The sequence below is a fragment of the Aristolochia californica genome, unplaced genomic scaffold, assembly GCF_029961685.1.
Source record: "Aristolochia californica isolate CCGP_79_NKW_82.1479 unplaced genomic scaffold, dmAriCali1.0.hap1 SCAF_7, whole genome shotgun sequence".
NCBI classification, from domain to species: domain Eukaryota; kingdom Viridiplantae; phylum Streptophyta; class Magnoliopsida; order Piperales; family Aristolochiaceae; genus Aristolochia; species Aristolochia californica.
In genome coordinates, this window is record NW_027182268.1 from 38,636,360 (window position 1) to 38,660,095 (window position 23,736).

At 38.5% G+C, this 23,736-nt stretch overlaps 2 protein-coding genes and 1 pseudogene across 2 annotated transcripts; all 3 read left to right on the plus strand.

The window, feature by feature from the left end:
* Positions 1-671: 671 nt before the first annotated feature.
* LOC137936668 (carotenoid 9,10(9',10')-cleavage dioxygenase) lies at positions 672-9,213 on the plus strand. Its single transcript, XM_068781485.1, has 14 exons — positions 672-1,383; positions 3,048-3,118; positions 4,723-4,737; positions 5,073-5,184; positions 5,336-5,435; positions 5,749-5,811; positions 6,056-6,166; positions 6,263-6,447; positions 6,538-6,673; positions 6,773-6,890; positions 6,991-7,092; positions 7,457-7,708; positions 8,046-8,157; positions 8,907-9,213. Exons 1-14 carry the CDS (start codon positions 1,150-1,152, stop codon positions 8,934-8,936), a joined length of 1,641 nt encoding a protein of 546 aa, XP_068637586.1. The 5' UTR covers positions 672-1,149; the 3' UTR covers positions 8,937-9,213.
* Positions 9,214-11,183: 1,970 nt separating this feature from the next.
* LOC137936468 (dicarboxylate transporter 1, chloroplastic-like) lies at positions 11,184-16,628 on the plus strand. Its single transcript, XM_068781171.1, has 3 exons — positions 11,184-12,561; positions 13,668-13,889; positions 15,873-16,628. Exons 1-3 carry the CDS (start codon positions 11,422-11,424, stop codon positions 16,233-16,235), a joined length of 1,725 nt encoding a protein of 574 aa, XP_068637272.1. The 5' UTR covers positions 11,184-11,421; the 3' UTR covers positions 16,236-16,628.
* Positions 16,629-18,329: 1,701 nt separating this feature from the next.
* LOC137937433 (protein DETOXIFICATION 42-like) lies at positions 18,330-22,480 on the plus strand (annotated as a pseudogene).
* Positions 22,481-23,736: the final 1,256 nt, after the last annotated feature.

Here is a 23,736-nt window from a genome sequence, read left to right on the forward strand (position 1 = left end):
TGATTTTCCTCACTTTTAGCCAATGTGGGACTTTGGTCGTATATCCAATAACCCTCCGTTCTAACAAAGGCCACCAAACCTCCCCTCAAAAAATCATTCATCTGTCCTCTCTCTACCAACCTGGATTCTCCACTCCAATGCATTGAAAGCACACACGCCTTACATAGAGTACCACCTGTCTCGTCTCGTGAATTTGCTCTATGCAAATCAACTCCTCTTCACCGTGTTGGAACTAGGACATGTCCATGAAGAATCTGGAATACAACACCTCTCATCTACATATACTATCACGATCTAATTGAGGCCTACCATCTTTGTTCGACAATAAGAGGATTCATCTACTATGGTTAACTCGATGGCATATGCTTTGATACCATTTGTATGGACAACACTATCTCCATTGTAATGAGACATTTTTGGGATAAATCCCAAGAGCAAGTTCATGATAGGACAATATCGTACCCATACGAAAAAAAAAATTAAATGTTCATAGTCCTTACACGTTCTTCAAAAAGAGTTCGACGATATGTCTTCGCTCCTCCCAATCTCGCCACTAAACAACAAGAGCAGCGCATCACTATTTCATTCTCCCACTACGATAATTTTTATGCGGTTTGGTTTGAGATTGCGTGCAGTCGACGTCCATGTAGTTGTCTCGATGAGCTCTTTCTGAAGTTTGAGGGTCGGAGTGGATGAGAAACCTCAAGAGCCAGAGAGAGTCGTGTCACTGGGAGTGGGAAATCTGGCAATGCGTCAATTCTGATTTTCCTGGTCAGACCTGAAAAACCATGCTTACTTGCAGCATTTGATTTTGAAGCTTGACACTTTGTCTCCGAGGGTTACCATAGTCATTTCATTGATCAACCACCGATATCATTTTTTGTTTGCTTCTTCGTGCTTCAGGCAATATCATTTTCGTCTGTCCATTCAGATTTTTTAATTTTATCCCATTCACAAAATCTGGAACGGCGTAATTGCCGTCCACGAGCCGGCCTGATCATTCCGACTGGATGGCGCTTTGTCCCTATTACGTCCCTGTGGTCATTAACGGTCTACGTTGGGAATTCTTACTGGTCTGTGGGCGATCCTTTTAATACTTGGAAGACGAGGCGACTGTAGCAGCTTCCGTTGGCAGGGTGAGGAGCGAAGATGGAGAAAGAGGAGGTGATTATTAATGGCAAGAGTAAGGGAGGTGATGTGGTTTCTGTGAATGCCAAGCCGAGCAAGGGGCTGGCTTCCAAGTTTGTGGATTTATTGGAGAGGGTGGTTGTGTGGGCTGTGTACGATTTCTCTAAGCCTCACCATTACTTGTCTGGGAATTTTGCTCCGGTCAAGGAGGAGACGCCCCCTTGCAAGAACCTCCCGGTTAAAGGGATTCTACCGGTAAGAAAATCACACCTACTTCACTGTCGTGTTTGGTTTGATCTTCTGGTGTATATGGATTAAGAAGGGATTGGCATATGGAATATTAAGCGCAGTGTGCGAATTGATCTTCTGGTGCTTATGATTTTTAAGAGTAGTTGCGGATGAGCTTCGATGATTTTCGGAGTTTTCTAAGTTGATAATTTCTACGTTGTTTCAAACACCATGTGGTTTTTCCGTTTCCTTATCTTCTTATCGAATACTCTATTTTCCTGGAGTGAGTTCTTCCTATTTTTTCCAAAAGCTGTTAAACATTTTATGCAGTCACTTTCTCGGGGTTTTTCTTAATTCTGATGTGCTCGGAATTGACTGTGTGTAGTCTGTTTTGTACTGGTAATTTCACTACACTGTTGTTCGGCTGAATAGGCTGAAATCCGTATCTGTGGAGTGTTGGGTACGAAGAACAAAAGTATCTGAGGACTTTGAAGTCTGAATGATGATTCTGTAACTAAGTGGTCCGCAAAATGAGCGAGCTCCTTAATTTATGATTTTATTGATGTTGCATTAATTATTTCAAAGAAAATTTTCTTATCTTCACGTTATTTTCCTGAGATTCGAGGCAAGAGTGTCTCTATTTTGGTGTGAAAACTTTGAAAAAACCCCGTAATTGCATGGGAAAATTGAAGTTAACGGAAACTGTTTGCTTCTGGCTTGAAAAATTATAAATGGTGTATAGTAAAAAATGAGGGCAAGCTTAACCAAGTTCATCTAATGTGGTTAGTAAATTTTTCATATTGGAAAGTCATTCTTCGTTCTATTATCCAGTCACAAACACAGCCAATGCCCAATATTGTACTGGTAATTATGGTGATTTAATTTCTGGTAAACATAAACATTGTCAAGTTACTTTCTTTTCAGAATGTGGACAACTGTTCTTTCATCCCCTAAGAATGGATTGATTCACTCCAGAAAAGTTTCTAAGTTCAATATAATTTCTTTTAGCTATAAATCTTCTTCTGAGAAATTGACTGGTATTTCATACTGATGAGAACATCTTGTCATATAGTTGCTTTTTTCTTTTCCTGTCATTTTCTCTGGTCCTCTATGGGTAATCACTTTACTGATATTTTCCATGTGGTTGGATTACATATAGAAATGCTTATATATATGCCCATAATAACAATGAGAAAAAAAAGGAAGATTTGGAGTTTATGTTGCTGCATATATTAGGTGTAAACTGGTTGGTTTTGACCATCTACATTTTGCTATTATAGGTTCATATTAGTAAATTTAGTGTTATGACTGAAGAAACTTGCTCTATCCCTAAGAGGAGTGGGTGGTGCCATTGATGGAAGTCATCCCAAGTGAGAATGTCATGCCCACTATGATTTTGTTGTGGTTGTGCTGGTAGAAAAAAAGTAAAACTTAACAACCATACCTTGTTTACCTACTGATTTTTGGAGTTCCTCCAAAGGCTAGAGATTAGAATCACATTGCTGAAATGTTTCGATATAAGAATTGCACCGTTCCCCTCTGAATAACTGTTCTTTAATATTTGGCTTCCTCTTTTGTATTTCAAAAAATTGCCTCTGAGCTTGTTGGTTTTGGTAGGTTACGTTTAATAACATTGAGTTGAAACATTTATATTTGTATGACTAAGTCTTATAGATTGTTCTGCTGAACAGGACTGCTTAAATGGGGAATTTGTTAGAGTTGGTCCTAATCCAAAATTTGCTCCTGTGGCTGGATATCACTGGTACTTATCCTTCTTAATTATTTTATGATAACAACAAAAAAAACCACACACCTGAATAAGGGTGTATATGAATTTTGACTTTTCATTGCAGGCACAGATGGGGTGCACATGTTGTGCCCCTGCCCAGCACTATGAATTAGAGTCTGATCGGCTACTTTTCCCTTCCTGTGTGGGAAAACATTTATATGGATGCTACTAGACTATTGAATATCTTTCTTTGATCAATTTAATTAATACTTGCAGGAATAAAACAATTAGAATTTCGCTGCCATCTTTTTGTTTTCATGTGGTTGAATTAGACTTTGATTTGGTTGATGTAGTTGAATTCTGCGGAAAGATGTCCATCACTTCATATGTAAAAGGAAATGTCAGATTAAAAGGATGGTTTTTGGGTGCCAATGCATTTTATTTTCAATTTAATATTTTTTTATAAAAGTGATAATATATTAACAGAGAAAAAAATTACAAACTAAGGGGGCCTCCTGTTACAACCATTGCAAGAAGGGAGGTCCCATGTTTAGCAAGCCCGTCTCTATTTAATAGGTATAAGCAATAGTTTGGTGGAAAGAGATGCATTACTGAACCAACTAATGTGTTTGTATAATTTTTTAACTTTAAAATAATTTATATACAGCTTCAAGATGATCTAAGACCGACTGTATGAGCTGTGAATTATGCTTGCAAATTCGAGATAATATGAGTGTAGTGAAGATCTAGGCCTTAGTACACTAAAGAGAATGCTTCTGCTACTAAAGTTCCATCCTTGTGGGGAAAAGAAAATCGAGTCACAGAATAATGAATAAGAAAACTCATAGAATAAATGCTGATTTTTTTTTTAACTTAATAATCTGATGGTTATTATCAAGACTCTTTTAGCACACAATATGATATCATACACCGAAAAAGGAGAAGGCATAATTGTACATGGAAACTGGTTTACAAGATATACTTGATTTAAAAGAATATTGAGCTGTGGAGAAACGACAATGTTAAGAAAAAAGATGATGATAATTTCACACCTTTTACTCAAAAAAAGAAGAAGTAAAAAGATGATATTCATTTAAGATGAGTATTGCAAATTCGAAAAGATGAGCATCTACTGATGGACGTCAGGCATAACTTGAAAGGATAAATCATAAATGAATATATTAGACCCCTGAGAAATGGTCTAGGCAAATGAGAGTAGATGTCAAGTGAAAAAGAGCCACTTTGCGATTGTCTAACCATATGAAAGTTAGGTCTGATAGTGCTCCACCGAGAAGGTTTTATCAGTGTCAGTTGGTAGTCTGGTAATAATTGGGAAGCCAAAAATGACTAGGGCTGAAGATTAGGGAGAAAACCAGAAATTGGTAACACAGAAAAGGATTTGTTTTATGATAGAGCAATGGATGCAAACGGATGAAGAGTATTCTTGTTTATGTGGTATCTCTATCTGTATCATGTTTCTGCACCTACATGACTTGATTTAGGGTCCATGTATGTTGTTCTTCATTCTTTTACTATTATCATCTGTCTCTTCTAGTTCATCCTTTCTTCTCTGAACTAGCATTCCTTCGCCATGGTTTTCTTTTTATGCTTATGACTATCTCCTTTGTTGTGTGCAGGTTCGATGGAGACGGGTGTGTAACTTTTCTTCTCTATCCATCTCATCAAATAGTGCATAGTTTAACTTCATTTGCTTAATCTTGTTGAGTAAGCATTCACTGCATAATGATCTTTGTCAATGAAACTTTAGCAACTAGAAGCAATTAGTTTTCAGTTTAATTTTTGCTTCTCATGTTTATTTAGATTAGGAGCTAATACTTTGATCATATCTTTGGCATGTCTTTTTGATCTATTTTGTTATGTTTACCTTTGGGTTGGTCTTGGATGGTGGTGGTGTTTACCTCTTGTTTACCCCTGTTTGTTTAACTTGTTATTGGAGTAGTTTTGAACAAACGTTGAGATTTTGCAGAATGGTTCATGGTTTGCACATTAAAGATGGAAGTGCAACCTATGTTTCTCGTTATGTGAAGACTTCCCGTCTTAAGCAAGAGGAATTTTTTGGAGGAGCAAAATTTATGAAGGTATGTTAATATCATGTTGTCAATGTTTATTTTGATATGTGAATCTGGAGGCATCAATCATATTGTTACAGCCTTGCAGAGTGAAGTTGCTTCATCTTTAACAATTTGGTCCTTCAGATATCAAGCAATTGTTTTTTTCTCTCATTTTTAGATTGGAGATCTCAAAGGGCTGTTTGGATTGTTTATGGTTAACATGCAACTACTTCGGGCAAAGCTTAATGTAGTGGATGTTTCATATGGAACAGGAACAGGTTGGTTCCTTGACTGTACTGAAGCAGGGTCTTAGCAAAAATCGTACATGCATTTTTTAACACTATAGCTGCATAGAAATAGGTCTATGTGGTGCGAGTAACACCAGTTTGCCTCTCGTGGGGTGCTTAAACACGGGCTACCATTTCTTCTGGCAAACCCATGACAATACACTCAAATATATTAAGCACATAAGCTGTAGAACTTACCTGCTAGACAAATCTATGTCAGTTAGAGAGCTTTTCTATATATGTTCACTTTAAATTCCACAAAAATGTCTCTGCAACTGAATCATATACATTTGACTGAGTGCAGGTAATACTGCTCTCATATATCATCATGGAAAACTATTGGCCCTTTCCGAGGCGGATAAACCTTGTAAGTCTTCTATATTGTTGCTGTATTTCTTTTTCAATTGATGGTTAAATGGCTCCTGCATTTTCCTTCCTTGGAATTTAACATTGTATGCTCTCTTTTCTCTTTCCAGAGAAAAATATCTTAGCTTAGTGGAAGAAAAACTTGATATGTGACTGATTCAGACTTCAAGTTTAATTTCTAGAAAATAGAGATTTTAGAGACTTTACCTGCATATGTAACTCCTAATGGTTCTTGTATTCTGTAGATGTCGTTAAAGTTCTAGAAGATGGAGATCTGCAAACTCTAGGGATGTTAGATTATGATAAGAGATTGTCTCATTCATTCACAGCTCACCCAAAGGTAGATCCATATACTGGTAAGTACCAGTCTTTCTATGATAGAGTTAGTTGTCTGTCATATTATCCGTTTACTTCATTTTGATCATTATTCCTTGTTGTCTGTTGAGATGCAGATGAGATGTTTACATTCGGCTATTCACACACACCGCCATATGTTACTTATCGAGTAATTACCAAGGAAGGGGTCATGCTTGATCCAGTACCAATAACAATACCTGCCCCTGTCATGATGCATGATTTTGCCATCACTGAAAACTATGCCGTCTTCATGGATTTACCTCTCTATTTTCAACCTAAGGTATGTTTATAGTACAACTCCTCTATTATTCTGTTGTAGTTTCTGGCACTGCAGTTGGTGTGTGTTGAGTAATATGTTACCTATTTTCAGGAAATGGTGAAAGGCAAACTGATCTTCACCTTTGATACGACAAAGAAAGCACGTTTTGGTGTGCTTCCTAGATATGCAAAGGATGAGCATGAAATTAGATGGTTTGAGCTTCCAAATTGTTACATATTCCACAATGGTCAGTCTGCTTTTCAGTGTTGGTGTGTACACCAATCTCATAGAATTCTATTAGTATTTGTATACTTTTATGTGACTGTTTTTTTTTTCCTTTCTTTAGCCAATGCCTGGGAGGAAGGTGACGAAATAGTTTTGGTCACTTGTCGCCTAGAGAACCCTGACCTGGACATGGTTAGTGGGAATGTGAAAGAGAAGCTTGAAAATTTCAAAAATGAATTGTAAGAATTCTCAATCCATGTCAAATTATATTTGAGGCCCTGTTTTGTCCTGTATTCTTTCTTTTACTTTTCAACAATGTCTTCATTTTCTCGGTGTCAGGTATGAAATGCGGTTCAATATGAAAACTGGCGCGGCTTCACAGAAGCAATTATCTGTTTCTGCTGTGGACTTTCCTCGAATCAATGAGAGTAACACTGGGAGGTGTTTCTCTACCTACTTCTATGTGAAGCTTGACTAGGCTCAATCTATTTGTCATGTCTTACTTTCTAGTCTAAATATATTCCTAATTGATTATACTGTATCTAGAAAGTTGGTAAGAGCTAGTTGATATTTATCTCTTTAGGAGATGAGAAAGCTAGCAAGAACTGATCATTCATAATGCTGTCTAATTTTGTAGGCTACTGTACCCTCTGGGATAGTGTACTCATTTCTTTTCTGGAAACGATATTTTATCACATAATAACGATTTTTTGGTGTTTAAGTTCTTTATTTTTTCTTCTTTTTCCTTTTGCTTGTTTTCTCTTATTGTGGTTTTCTTAGTACTTATATTTCTTCTATAATGCAGAAAACAACGTTTTGTCTATGGAACTATACTTGATAGCATTACAAAGGTGAAAGGTATTATCAAGTTTGATCTACATGCGGAGCCAGAGACTGGGAAATCAGAACTTGAAGTTGGAGGGAATGTCCAAGGTATTTTTGAGTTAGGATCTGGGAGATATGGTTCAGAAGCAATTTTTGTTCCTACCAAGCCTGGTGTCAGTGCTGAAGAGGATGATGGCTACTTGATTTTCTTTGTGCATGACGAGAACACAGGGTATGCACTCTCCGTTTACTCAACAAAGGGCTGTCTGCTAGCTTAAGCAATAATTATTTTTGAGAAACTTCCTTGTATGAATTCAGCATATTACAGCTTATTTCATGCAGTTACTGAATAAAAAGGGTGCTTCTTAGATACTCTGTTCAACCATAATCAGAAGTTTAAATATGCATACACTATGATCTGAACAGTAACATGGGTTAAGTTTGTGCAGTAAAATGTAGTGCAGAGACCTGTGTGATTCAAGATCCAAAATCTTTCAGAAGAAGATTCTGATTTAGTTCTTTCATGAAATTTCTCTACTTTTATGATTCCTCTCTTTCTGTTGCTGCAGAAAATCTGAAGTAAATGTGATCAATGCAAAGACAATGTCACCTGATCCTGTTGCAGTTGTTGAACTGCCAAATAGAGTTCCATATGGATTTCATGCCTTCTTTGTGTCAGAGGTAAATAAAGCATTGTTGCATTGTATTTAAAGCTTGGTTCTCCTCTTGTTTAGTAAACATGGTTTCTTGACTTCTTGGTTGGTTTCTCTTGCCATATCTGTGTGTGAAACATAAGAAAATAAAAAAAAAAAAGATCTCTTTCTCGCTGATATTATTATAATAGCAAACCCAAAAACAGTATTTTTTTAACCTTGTGAGATTTTGGAAGAATAAATTGCTTGAGGCTTGTTTGGAACCCACAGGAAAGAAATGAAAAGAAAAGAAAAGGAGGGATAAAAGTATTTTCTGTTGTTTTGCATTAGAGAATCATTGAGAGAGAAGAAAATAAGAGAGAAAATCATAATAAATTTTCTCTCACAAAATGATGGAATTTGGGGAGAAAATAAAAGATATAAACTTAAGGGAAAATTTTAATCATGAAAATTTTAAATTTTTTTTTTTTTTTTTGTTTTCACATATGTCCAAACAAAAGAAACTACATTTCTCTTCCATTTTCTATGAGCATCTAAACAAGAGAAAAAAAAAAAAAAAAACTCTTTTCTTGTCTCTTTTTTTCTCTTTCTTTTTCTCTTCTCCTTCTTTTCTTTTCTATCCATTTTCTGTGTTCCAAACACAGCCTTATATTCTGACTAGTTTCTCTAGTATCTCTGTATACTCATTATCTTAACATTAACTCATCACAATTTTCGTAGGTTCAGTAACTATTTATTCTTATCTTAAATACAACTGACACATATTTACAACAACAGGAGCAACTTCAACAACAAGCTAAGACCTAAGGCTTGGATCTCATGCTTTATGAGTGGAAACATGAGAGGCGCAAGTGACAAGAATCTCTACCTTTTGTCCCGGTCCTATCAGTTTACAGTCTACAGTCTACATCTTATCTTGTATTAATATTGTTCATAGATGGCAAGAACTAGCTGGATGAGCAGTTGCTGTTATTCTTATACTATGGGTAGATGTCAATTCCCGAATAAAATGTTGTATGGTAACCTAAATTTCTATGTAACTGCATGAATCTAGTGTCCAACATCAACTTCTCTTTTGCATGAACTGCTTGAGACTCGGTGACAAGTCGAATCCAGGGGTGGGTGTATCCTTCAACATATTGGGTAACCTAAAATCTGGCCTTATGTATCATATAATATTTTTTACATGGTTTGTAATTAGAGGTGGCATCGAGCCAAACTCGAACATGCATATATTCGAGTTTGGCTTGATAGCCTCAAATCTAAATTAGAATCGAGGTCGAACCCAAGAATTTTAACAGAGTTTGAACTTGAGCCGGGTTCGAATTCTAACTTACATATAAAACTACAAAAATAAAAAAAATTAAGAAAATATTATGATGAACTTAGTACTATTGAACTACAAGTTATCTTAGAGGAGTTCAAATCTTTACAATGGTGCATATTAATGTATAATAACAAACTTAATTCACCTAAAAAAAAAAGAGCAAACACCACCATTAATAGTGTTTATTGTATTAACAAATAACAATATTAGATGCTACGAAACCCAAAAAGACTGAATGATCGACTTTGAAGTTTGAGGTAAATAAGAGAAACTATCAACTAACTAAAGAGGGAATTAACAAAAATAATTAGAGTAAAGGGTATATTTGTAAAAAATCAATATTAACAAGTCGGCTCCAGCTAACAAGCCGAGTTTGGCTTGTTATACTTAACCAACCTTATTTCAAATTTGAGTTTGAGCCAAACTCAAGTAAAAATTGAACTGAGCCAAGTTTTTTTGGAACTAAGTTCGAACGATTTGCGAGCAAGTTTGTCTTGATACCACCCCTAGTTGTAATTCTCGATTAAACGTATAAGGTGTAACATACTGTTAGCCTATTTAACTCCAAGATGCTATAAATTACACAAAGCTGATACACTCACCCCTGGTATAATTTACAGAAAGTGGTACCGGTCGACATTTTTTTCTTCACTGAAATGGACCAATAGATAATTTTATTGAGCAATTTCCATTTTCACATCGACATCGTGCTTTTCTCTTAAATTCTTAATGAGATAGACGTCTGCATGGAACGGTTTGGAAAGCAATATAGCCACACCACAAAACCGGTAGCTCAAGCACCAATATTACCTATAAAATTAACTGGATTAACTGAGCGTTTGGGCATCTGCAATTTAATCAAATAGCCATCACCATCTCAAGAACCTTATCCAACCCCCGTTAAGTTCTGTCCGCATAAATCATTCTCCGTTTATTCTTAATTGATTACTAGTTGCAGGAGCTGCTCGAAGTGCAGTCGTCCTCGTTACAGTCTTAGCAGATAGAAAACTTATTTCCGCTACGAGACGGGTGAGTCCATCTGCTGTGCTTGATATGTGTGGTTCTGTTTTGATTTGAAAGTTTGATTGCTCGACAATGTCAATGGAGAAAAGTAGATCAAGAGCAAAGGAACGGAAGATCTAATTAACACATACCAATCTATGCAAATTTATTAATCAGAACAGATTTATAGAGTTTTTGAGAGGTGATTGACAGCTCCAAGCGTCTGCATCTGATGCAACAAACAAACAAGAAACTCTTCAAGAATCAGCAACTTCTCGCAACCAATGGAGAGCAGAGCAGTCGACAACGGCTTTAGAAGCTGGAGAAACGACGGATGACCTTTTGACGAATCAAAAGCAGAGTCAGGGACGAGCGATAGAGCAGCCAGACGGATTCACTTGCCTGGCCGTACACGCTTCCTCCCCATAACGGCGGGGCCCTTTCGCCGAGCGAAATCATTGCAAACGGAAAAAGTTCCGGCTCCGGCTGTGTCGTCTTCTCCCACTTGGACCGTCAGTGCACGTGATCAATTTGTGGCGCTTACCATCTCGAGGGCTCAAAAGTCATTTCATTCACCACAGGTGGTTCCTGACGCTCGACTGCTTCCTCGAGGAAGATTTCGTGACAGACGACTGAACTCAAGAGCGTTGTTTTCCAAAATTACCCCCGGCGCACTTTAGAGTTCGACGCTTCTTGTCCGGAACTCCTTTTATGGGAACTGCGTAAGTGCCGCCTCGGCTGTAATGCGACGGGGAATCCAACTGCGAGGACGGATTCTTCGAGGCTCCAAGGATCGTATATTCCTCTCTGGATCGGCCAATCGTTACTGGTTGATCCCAATCTTACGTTCGCGTTCCACGGCTTGACTTTTCGCTATAAATTCTCGGTTTCTTTTTTTCGTCTTTTTTCTCTGATGCTCCTCTGATATTGGAAAGAGAAGCTCTGATTCCGTCTCGCCATTTAATGGCGTCCGTAACCCTAGCGTCTTCCTCCAATCTGGGGTTCCGTCCTCTTTCGAGTTTCAGATCTCGTTCATCGAAATCGCCACTTCTCAAATCCGGAAATCTTCGCAGCTTCGTTAGATCCTACTTTTCTCTTTCTCAAAATCGTTTGATTTCGTCTTCGGATCCAGTCTTTAAACCACGTGGAACTTCTTTTAGCTCTAGTCTGTCCTTAAAGCGCCTAAACTCGTCGACTTCTTCCTTATCCAACAGATTGTTCCATTTTCGGGCTTCAGCTTCTTCTGCTGCAGTAGCACCTGCTTCAGAGCCATGGCAAGGCGCGGCTTTGAAACCGTTGATGGCCTCGATTGCGACCGGGGTGATCATCTGGTTCATCCCTGTTCCCTCCGGCGTGACAAGGAACGCTTGGCAGTTACTCGCGATCTTCCTTGCCACCATTGTGGGCATCATAACTCAGCCCTTACCTCTCGGTGCCGTTGCTTTGATGGGACTCGGCACCGCAGTTCTAACCAAAACTCTGACGTTCGCCGCGGCCTTTTCTGCTTTTGGTGATCCTATCCCCTGGCTCATAGCCCTTGCCTTCTTTTTCGCTCGTGGTTTTATCAAGACCGGACTAGGCAACCGTGTCGCGTACCAATTCGTGTCCCTTTTTGGTAGTTCTTCTTTGGGTTTAGGATACAGTTTAGTCTTCAGTGAGGCACTTTTAGCCCCTGCCATTCCGTCCGTATCTGCTCGTGCTGGAGGAATATTTCTTCCTCTTGTGAAATCCCTTTGTGTTGCTTGTGGTAGCAATGCAGGGGATGGGACGGAGAATAAACTGGGCTCTTGGCTGATGCTTACGTGCTTTCAGACTTCGGTTATTTCTTCTTCTATGTTCTTAACCGCTATGGCGGCAAATCCGTTGAGCGCCAATCTTACATTTAATACCATACAACAGACGATTGGGTGGACGGATTGGGCTGTAGCTGCAATTGTGCCGGGTTTGGTTTCTTTAATCGTTGTGCCTTTGCTTTTGTATTTCATCTATCCACCAACAGTGAAAAGCAGTCCGGACGCGCCGAAGCTCGCAAGAGAAAAGTTGGAGAAGATGGGCTCCATGACTAAGAATGAAATTATAATGACCGTTACTTTACTTCTTACGGTATCATCGTCTTCTCTCTTATTTCTCACATATGGTACCTTTTGTTTTTATTATACCCTGTTTTTTATTCCTATTGTCCGTCCTTATTTTTTGCCACCTAGAAGAAGCATTAGTCAAATAGCCCAATTTAATTACAGGTAGTTCTTTAGAGACCGTATAACCAACAAAGGAAACAGAAAAGGAGGATTTAGAAACGTTGATTTTTTGGTGATAGCGCTTTAGAGACCGTACATATGGGGCTCAATATTTGGCCGGTTGTTTGTGCCTACAAATGGTCTACCTGTGAACGTAGACATCCTGAGAATGTAGAAAAGATTGCATCATCTTGTGAACTCAGGCATCCAGAGAATGTAGGAGAGAGCAGCCAATAGTTCATAGTGTTCTCTTTAGTTCACTATATCTAGCTCCTTCATGTTGTCTAGTTTTTTTATAAGCATTTTAAACATTCTAACATGAAGTTGGTCATCTCCATGTATCTTTTTGCTTATCTATTCAAATGATAACCATGGCGGTTGTTTTAGACAACAGAAACCTTGAATTGGTTGTTGAGCATTAAATCATAAGAATGAAGTGTGGCGAACTTCATGTTGCAATTTCATTTGAGGGCTTTTGACAGTGAAATTCTTCTTCTGGATGGAATGGTAAACCATTTCTTGTGCCAAAAAAAGTTAGCCTAGTAGTTTACACTTTATTTTGCAGAATAGTTTATGTTGGTCAAGGTTTCATTTTAGTTTGGCTAACCCCTCTTAACTAATTTCTAACTTGTAAGATTATTTATTATGTGATAAGCAGGGTGGCTGGCCCTTCTAGTCTAATTGGTGCTTTCCTTTTTTTCCTTGTCACTGAATGCTATATTTAAATGAATCTGTCTTTTATCACTCTTTAGATTTCTAGCGTGAAGCTTTTTTCATGTCATATTCCATTTACTATCCTTATTGCTTATCCATTTCTACCCCATGAAGGTCAATCAGAGTGAGTGAGGCATAAGGACTGGTACAAAATAGTATCTTGTGTTTTGCAGCATTTAATGGTTGCACATGTTGAGACATTGGTATCTGGTCTTGAATCTTGATAGAAGCTTCATGTCCTTGTGGTTATTTCTGCAGGTGGGTCTTTGGATCTTTGGAGGAGTGCTGAATGTGGATGCTGTGACTGCTGCCATTCTTGGATTATCTGTCCTTCTCATTACTGGGGTAGTGACATGGAAAGAATGTCTTTCTGAAGCAGTAGCCTGGGACACTCTCACTTGGTTTGCTGCTCTTATTGCGATGGCTGGTTACCTCAACAAATATGGTCTTATCTCTTGGTTCAGTGAGACTGTAGTCAAGGTCTGCCTTCTTTTCTATTTTGTTGCAGTAAAGCCTCTGAATCCTTCTTTATATTTTCTCACTTCTTGCTTCTTATTGAACCATGGCTGCTACTTGATTTCCATGAAGGAGTTGCCCATCCATGTCCATTTTGTACATGCCATTTTTTCCTTTGTTTCAGCCCATATACATTCCTTTTGTGTTGTTAAGTTTGGGTTCCAACTGGAATTTTCAACAAAATTTGCCTTTTTAAATGTTCATTAAGCTTCTCTTGTCCTGGAGAAAATATTGCCATCGAATTCTTGGATCTATTTTTTTAATTAGTTTTGGCTAAATGTTAGCTTTGTTCTTTGGTTGAGTGGTTTTTCTAACAAAGATGCTAACATGAACTCAACATGAAGTGGATTATTGGCTCTGATTCTTGTTACTGGTCATGCTTTGCCTCCCTCCTCCTTTCTCCCACTTTCGGTTGACTATAACCAATACAAGTAAGCGTTGTAGTTTTGTCATCTGGCTCTTGATGTTTGCACACTCTATTGATATAATAAATCTAAGAAGTGGTCAACAAGAGAAGAGACACAGTCTAAGCCAAGTTCTATAAATTCTATAATGATGGTGTCTGCTACATATCACTAACTAGTTTGTAGACCTTTTGTCCAAATGAATGCATCAGAAAGTGATAGGCGGCTGAAGGATGACTCCCATCTTGCTTGCCGTTTAACCTTTTATTGTCTTGTTGGCCAATGCTTATTTGTTTAGTAATTGCTTAGCTATTTGCATTTTTTTGGCTAGACAGAATTTTAAAGAGTTCAGGTCCTGTCAAATATATTGCTTGGAATTCGGGGATAGAGTGAATGATTAAGTGAAGTGTTGTGAAACCTACTTACCTTCGAAAATTTTGAAATGTAATTCTGAGGCCTGGAGGTCAGAATTGTATTCCTACAGTTATTGATTAATAGTCTTATAATTTAAGTTTGACTTTAGGTTTCGAAGCACTTACCACAAGCAATTCCAACTTTACTTTCACAAGAAAGTTATTCCAGATATTTATTTCTCACTTAGAATGACAACCCAAGTTTGCATGGCCTTAATTTTGTTCGTTTATTAATAAGCATCATAGTGGGGGTGGGGTATAAAGATATCTTAATTTAAGAGCTGAAGTCGAGCTGATCATACAAGAGGAGTTAAACCAAAGTAATATCATGACCGCTATGGAGAAAATTGATTGAATTATTGTGCTTCTGAATTTTGGAGATGGATACAAGTTCATTTGGAAAAAGAAGAAGAATGAGCTGTGGAATTAGGTGGCGAAATTTGTTACCTTTGGAACTGAACTGTATGGATGTAGAGTTGATACAAGGCTCTGATGGTGCATGATTTGATGCAAAGGTTGCTTTGTCATTTAATTTTCCCAACCGGTTCGGTCCATTTAAATCTGATGCTGTATTCTTAGCTTATCTGCTAGCTTATATTTTCATATGCAGCAGTTCAAGGTGCTGGTATTACAACTTGAGTAAGGACATGTCAATGTCTGCAGCTGCAACTTAACATTATAACAATTTCAAATATCACTGAAAATATTAGAACATATATAAGTGCAGCTATGTACATTGTGTTTCAGGGTATACTTGAAAATATATGATATTCTGGACTGCGTAATCTTTATAGTGAGACTGGATTCCTTTACTCTTTTATAAGATGTGGATGTTTATTCTCATTGGGGTCAATGGCCACAAGAGGAAGATTTCTCTTTTGAGGGTTTGGGTACACGTGTCTCCTGGGCTCTGTGTGTAAAAGTATGTCTGTTTTCTAGTTTCAACTCTCCTGGCATCCTTGGTAGAAAATCTGCTGAGATCACGACTGAATGGTAGGTTGTTTGATAGTGAATAACATCCACGTTGTTTAACAGTTTATTGTTTTGGTTGTCCTTTGTTGAACTGATTATCCACATGCATGTGATAACGAGACCTATGTGTTAACTGGCAATTTTGCTTTTTATTGCAGTTTGTTGGGGGACTTGGGCTATCCTGGCAGTTTTCATTTGGCATCCTTGTTCTGCTTTACTTCTACTCCCATTATTTCTTTGCTAGTGGAGCTGCCCACATTGGTGCCATGTTCACAGCCTTCTTATCCGTGGCAAGTGCGTTGGGAACACCACCACTCTTTGGAGCTATGGTGCTTTCATTCCTCTCCAACCTCATGGGTGGCCTGACCCACTATGGAATTGGATCTGCACCAATTTTTTACGGTGCTAACTATGTCCCACTGGGCAAGTGGTGGGGCTATGGCTTTGTCATTTCTGTTGTCAACATTGTCATCTGGCTCGGTGTTGGTGGTTTTTGGTGGAAAGTCATTGGATTGTGGTGATTATCTAATTGATTCTTCCTTGTCTCAGGTATCATTTTTACCATTTTTTCCTTAACATGGGGCAGCTGGCAGTAGTGATTATTTATTCAGTGTAGTGGTACTCTAGATAATATTTGTTGGTTGAGCTAGGGGTGAGAGGCAAAGAGTAGATTTTCAGTTACTGAAGAGGCTGATTTTTATACTGTCCTAAATTTTGATGTGAGAGTAGGTCTTCAGTAAATGAATGGCTAATGTGCTTGATCAGTGGAGATGTTGGACTAGCATAATCCTACTTTTAAACTGCATGTTTTTGAATTTTATGCTAGAGTGAATGGCATAAGCAGTTGCACAACATGCGCTTGTTCTGTAACCAAGATGTTTTGCGTTTTGATTGTAATCAGGAGTTTCATTTCATTTGATTTCAAGTAATATTAGTGTCTAGCTTCATTTAAAAAAAAAAAAAAAAAAAAAAAAACCCTTGTGTCAGATGGGTAGTTTGATCTGAGAATCTCGAACTCGTTCTTGAAAAGATCTTTAACAAGTGTAAAGGTTCTAGTGTTATCCAATGTGAAGAGCTTTAACTTGCATCAAATCACGGGGTGATTCATTCATAACTATATGTTATACAAATCCATCTTATTCAGGTAAATCACTGAATATGATAATGAGATGCGTGTGCCACTTTATAATTCCTGTCAAAAGCTAAAGCTAATGATGCATGAATAGATATCTGAAATTGGTTCCAGCTATTTGCCGTGAATGTCGTCAACCAAAAGTCTGTTCTGTGGGGGTTGAGTATATTTCATTAACTTAAATATGATCCCTCCCCTTCACTTGGATTAGACTGAGATCTTTTCTGAGTATTATAAGAAGAAGACACACTGCAGATAACTTATCCTTGATGGATTCGTTCTACAATAGTAGACGGCTCTGCTGCTGTATTAGAAAAATATGTCTCTTCACTCTTCGCAATCATTAAAGTGGGTTCGTACTACTTTCCAGTAGAGGTGGTGGTGGTGTTGGAGTCCTGCGTGGAGCAACCATAAATGACGTATTGATTATATTTAGAAGATTAAGAAAGATACCATTGAGAGAATGAAAAGGATGAGTGGAGCAAGTGGAAGAGATGAAAGGTAAAGTTGGGTCACTTTGGGGAGAGTTCTCTTACTTAAAAACGGCTTTGAGGCCAAGCTCCAAACGACCTTTCAAGCTTGGTCGTTTGGGGTCTGAGGAAAAGGGTTTTTATTTTGCGCGATTTAATGTAAGAGTTTTCCACTTCTTTTCCTTGCTCTGTTTTTCATGATGAAACTATTGTCTCTGTCTGTCTATGTAGTGAGGCAGAGGAATCTCTTGTCTGGTTTATAGAAGAAAATAAAAACAAAGAAGAAACGGGAATGAGGCGTTTGTCATTCCCCTTTATCTCTCATATCTTCTCTGTCTCCAACCGAGATGGATAATCTCCATTTGATGTCAACCTATTCATTAAGTAAACTATCTTGGGTCAATTTTCTCACTATCAGAATGCTCCAGACAACCATCACCACAGGGGGACGCTTTTCCGTTAAAAATTACATCTTTCTGAGGACACCAGATAAACCTCAGTGGCTCCCATGTTGAAACCAATAGGCTAAAAGGTTTGAACCTATTAGGAAAACAACCCCACAGATCTTATACAAGAATTGGCCCGGTCGATATAAACACAAATTCCAACACCACTTTTGAGACGTATTGGCCACTGATTCATACGGAACCAAGCTCATCATTTTTCCATTTCCACCAAATACTGCCGAACTTCACTAGCTAGCCCCCGACAGAGAAGAAAGTCCCACGATCTTTTATCGTAGTTCTTACTGACAATCTCTGATGAACAAAGGCGAGATGGAAGAGAAGAGAGCAGAATGTGGTAGGAAATTTGAGAAATAGAACAAAAGATCGGTGGTTACCCACTTTGGAATATGACTTAACACTTCTTTTGGAATTTCCGTCCAAGCTTTTGGGGTGAATCATGACTCTTGCGTCAGCGATTTGACTGGTAGGTTGTTGGGTTCGGAGCTCGGACAACAAATTACCAGTCGCTGTTAATTCTTTTGATAATATGCACGGGCTTAAACCTTAATGGTTGTCATCAACGGTGAAGCAGAGAAGGTATCTCTGTTCCGTTGAATTTCCGCGCATTCTGGAGTATCGTATCTTTCGCGCATTTACTCGACGAGGAAACAGAGCGAGGTGTGAGCCCGCTCGTCGTGCACGTTGAACTGTCAGAGACACTTGGCAACCCTAAGCAGCTTACTTTCCCAGGTTCCTACTACTCTGAATTTCCGAATTCTGAGTGGCTTTCTTTTTCGGCAATTCAGATGAATTAAAGGCTTTCTGTTACGATCCTCCGTTGGACAAAAATGCTTGCGACACATACCCAACTCAGGAAGTCACCTTGTATCCTTTCAATTCGTTCAATTTGAGCAGTTAAATTCTTCAGAGATGTGATCTCTCTGGGCTGTTAACATAGATTACAGACAAAGACCGCTCCTTGGATCGGTTCCGCATTAGTTTTCTTGTTTCCCGCTCCTTTCTGCATGGGAAAACTACGTCTCTCCCAGAAATCGAATACTACACCGCTTCATCGTCTCATGAAAAATATGTTTTGTAGTTGTGTTTTTGCCTGCTCGTGGTTATCATCCGTTCCTCTGTTCTTTACATCTAGGCTTCTTTCATGCATACTGTTGGTTGGCTTGCTTCATGCGTAGTTGCGTACCGGTGCTTGCTTTAAATCCACGGAGATGATGATCACTTTCAGTGTCTGGATGTATAGGTAGCTTCAAAGATTGATCCTGCGGAGAAGTAAGGGTAATTGGGAACGTTGCGTTTCTGCTGTTGATGAGATACAACGTGCTTGCATTGGAGCTTTTGTATACTGGACTCATCCTCTGCTCATGGAAGTTGATACCAACACGCAAGAGGATAATACTCTGACTCACGCTGTATCTGGACGTATATCGCCTCTTCCAGTTTTCATCAATGACATCAGGTATTATTGCCTCTTTCTCTTGCTCATACTGAAAATTCATCTTCTTTCAGCTCGAATTAATTTCTTAAGACTTGTTTCGAACCCATAGAAAAAAACAAAGAGAGAATTTATTTTTTGTTGTTTGTCACCAGATAATCATTGAAAAAGCAGAATAATAATTTTTTTTCATAAAATGATAGAATTTAGAGGGAAAAGAAAAGAAATAAAAACTTGAGAAAAAAATTTAATTATTAAAATTTTAAAATATTACTATTTTCTTTTCTTTGTCATTTTCCATGTGTATTCAAATAAAAGAAAATAATTTTCTTTTGTCTCTCATTTTCCATTAAGAGAAAATAAATCTCTTTAGAAACTTGAGAGAAAAATTTAATCATCAAAATTTTAAAATATTACTAATTTTATTTTCCTTTTCATGTTTTTACGTGTATCCAAACAAGAAAACTATATTTCTCTTCTATTTTCTCTCTCATTTTCCGTGGGCATTCAATCAAGAGAAAAGAATACATTTTCTTTATTTTTCTCTTTCTCTTTCTCTTGTTGTTTTTTTTTCTTTTCTTTTCTCACCACTTTCTGTTTAATTACTACTACACAAATATGGCAGCTGGTCAGGTCACCCTTCTCGAGGGCTTTGTTTCTCTTATTTCTTGATTTTTAGATTGACACTAATATCAGCTGTAATTATGACATTAGTGATTTCGGTGATCAGGCTTGTTTTCAAGTTGGATGATCTTGGATTGGAGATAGCCCGGATTGCATTTCCTGCGGCACTGGCTCTGGCAGCCGACCCAGTTGCTTCTCTACTTGATACAGCATTCATTGGACGAATAGGTCCGTCTCTTATTCTGTTTAAAATGGCGTCAGCTATACTTTACTCAGCGAGTGCATTTCCCACCATTAAAGATGCTTCTTATGATCTGTAACCTTTCCTCTTGACAACTGCTTCTTATTGAGACTCACCTTAAGCGACATGTTCTCTGTTTTCCGATGAATCATTTACAGGCCCAGTAGAGCTAGCTGCTGTAGGAGTTGCTATTGCTATTTTCAATCAGGTATCAAGGATTGCTATCTTCCCGCTGGTCAGTATTACAACATCCTTTGTTGCAGAGGAAGATGTCGCTTGTAGGACGAACACTGAAGATGGATGTCAAGCTCTGGAGAAGACTTCTTTTAAGTGAACTGATGGAACTATCTTGCTCCTTGAGTATGCTTTACTGATGATTCTAATCCCCTAAACCGTTATCATCTTTCCAGTCCATCTGAAAGGGAAATGTCCAATTTTTAATATGATCTCTAACTGTTTGCCCTCCATCTTAAAGGATTCACCTATGCTTCACCCTGCTTCCCAATACTTGACAATGCGGGCACTTGGTGCCCCTGCTGTTCTTTTGTCTTTAGCCATGCAAGGGGTCTTTCGAGGATTCAAAGATACGAAAACCCCTTTATATGCCACTGGTGAGTATCCAAGTTACAAAAAATATCTTGTATGTCATCTTCACTGTTTAGCTGGAGATAATTACTCTGTGCTTCCTTTTAAGTCCAAGTTTATGTTAGTTGACTCTAATTCTGATTTTAACTTTTTTGTTAATATGATTCAGTGGCTGGGGATCTGACAAATATTATTTTAGACCCCATCTTCATATTCGTTTTCCACTTGGGTGTCAGTGGTGCTGCCATTGCACATGTCATTTCTCAGTAAGTACACACTCATTTCTGATTTGGAAGCTTGGTTGGTGTGCAACAGATTGCTAGTACTCAGCTTTCATAGCTTCAACTGCACACCTTAGTTGACTAAGAACATTCCTTTCCATTTCAGGTACTTAATTTCACTGATATTGTCAATGAAATTGATGGAACAAGTTGAGATCTTGCCGCCAAACCTCAAGTATCTGCAATTTGGTCGGTTCTTTAAAAATGGTCGGTTCCTTACGCGATGTAAATGTGTATCGATCAACTATAGTCGTGTCTGGAATTCATAGTCTCTTACAGTGGTTATATTCTGTCATCAATCAGGATTTCTTTTGCTTGGAAGGGTTGTAGCGGTAACAATATGTGTGACTCTGTCTGCATCTCTGGCTGCAAGACAAGGGTCAATTGCCATGGCAGATTTTCAAATTTGTTTGCAGGTCTGGTTGATCATGTCTCTTCTTGCTGATGGATTGGCTGTTGCTGGGCAGGTAAAGAGTTGTTTCTTATATTTCTGCCAGCACAGTTTAAACATATTCCAAAATTGGTTGAGAAATCAGTGTGACATGCTGTTATGGTCATCTCTCCTAGTGATTACTAACTTTACCTTAAATGATTGCTCAGATTCTTATCTAATCTTTTCAAGTAAGCTGGGTTATCTAATCAATAGAATTTTTTTGATAGAAGGGAATTTTCTTCTCCTCATAAAACAACTACTCTTTTTAAGTTGGGTATTTCTTGAAATCTTGGTTGGTTTACTCTTTTTAGGCAATACTTGCTACTGCTTTCACAGAGAAAAATCACAAAAAAGCAGTAGCCACTGCTTCTAGAGTCTTGCAGGCATGTTTTCAGTTGCTTCTCCATTTCTCTATTTAATTCCTTTTAGGTAGCAATATTTTATTAGTCTTAAAAAAGTGGTCCATGTTCTATTGATTTGCAGTTGGGTATGGTTCTAGGACTGTTCCTCTCTGTAATGCTTGGGATAGGCATGGAGTTCGGCTCCAGAATATTCACAAAAGATATCAATGTGATAAAATTCATGCAAATAGGCATCCCGCTATCACTTGTATTGCCTGTCTGTTCTTAGACTGAAATTTCACTTCTTTTCTCAGTTCGTCGCTGCTACCCAACCCATCAATTCCTTGGCATTTGTTTTTTATGGAATCAACTTCTGAGCATCAGATTTTGCTTTTTCTGCCTACTCCATGGTAAGAATAAAATGCCCCATCTGGTAATTCATTCTGAAAGAATCTTCACCGATCACCATCCTCCCATGACAATGGCACTGTGCTTTTTCAGATATTCGTGGCTGTCATTAGCATCGTTAGCCTGTGGCTTCTCTCATCCAGTTATGGGTTCGTTGGCATCTGGGTTGGTCTTACTATCTACATGAGCCTGCGCATGGTTGCTGGTTTTTGGAGGCGAGTTTCCATTTCTTCCTATGACCGTATTCCATTTCTTCCCCCCTGTTTCCTCTAGTTTAAAAGGGCACTGTTTTGCTCTTGCTTTTTGCAGGATTGGGACTGCGAGAGGACCTTGGACCTTCCTCCGTGGTTAAATTGTGTCTTTGCATGCGAACTTTTTTGTTTCTAATAAAAGCAAAATAAGTGTAAATCCCATAATGGTTTGCCTTTTCTTCTGAAATGTTGGAAATCTTCCTCCCCAATTTTTGCACTCTTAAGGAATTTATTTCATTTATCGTTAGTTTGTTATTATACTAAGGATGGCAAAAGAATTCAAACTAAGTTGACTATGAGGAAATCCCATGGCAGTGTTACAATAAAGAAATCAATCAGCAAATGAAAAAGGCTGAAAGATGGTAGATATACTTACGATTCAATTTTCATTTGTCAAATCTGAAGACCAATCGGTAGATATACTTACCAAGACATTCTACAACTCACTTGAGTGGGAATGTTGGTGTGAGGTCATAAGCTGGAATTTACCCTTTCAACCTATTTCCCAGCAGCAGCATAAGCATTTGAGACATGCATACCCGAGGTCGAGCCCAGTTCGGAGAGCTTATAAGCTGCAAAAACTGCAGTCTCCGTGTCACCATGTGTGCAGCACCCCAGACAGATTCAGTAGGCTCTATTGGCATTTTTTAAATTAAGTCCACAACCTCAGGCCAAACAAGTCCACCATTCAAGCGTAATGCTGAGGTCCAGCCTCGATCCCATATTCATTCATCATCTTAATAAGTTTCTCTCAGACATCTCATAAAAAAAACGCAGTAGGATCGTTCTATAACCCGCCACTTTTGAGTACAAAGAAATCAAAGGGCTGCCCACGAATCAAGATGAATCAAAGCTCGTCTTTATACATATAATGAGTGTATCTGAGATCCCAACTCTAGAAGCGTCAAATGTCCTCATTAACTTCCAAATCCGCAACAAAAGCTTGCTTAAAGAGCCTTAAAGCCTCTACATCTTCACCCAGTTGGGCGTATCCATAAATTAAAGCACTCCAGGAAACCACGTTCCTCTCGGGCATTTCGTCAAACATTTTACGAGCATCCACAATTGATTGCATTTAACGTGCATATCCACCAAAAGCACTACCCACAAAAACGTCAAAAAGAAACCCAGTCTTTAACGCTGGAGAATGGATTGAGCGCTGGACCTCCGGCGTGGACAAGATAGCGCTCGACTTGGTCGCACTGGGGAAAATGTGGTCGTCGGGTTTGACACCGTTTACCATCATGTGACGGAAGTAGCTCAGAGAAAGCTCCGGGAGCTCGTTTTGGGCGAAAAAAGAGATGACAGAGCTCCACGAAGTAGCCCATTTGACGGGAATCTCTTCGAAAGCTAAGCG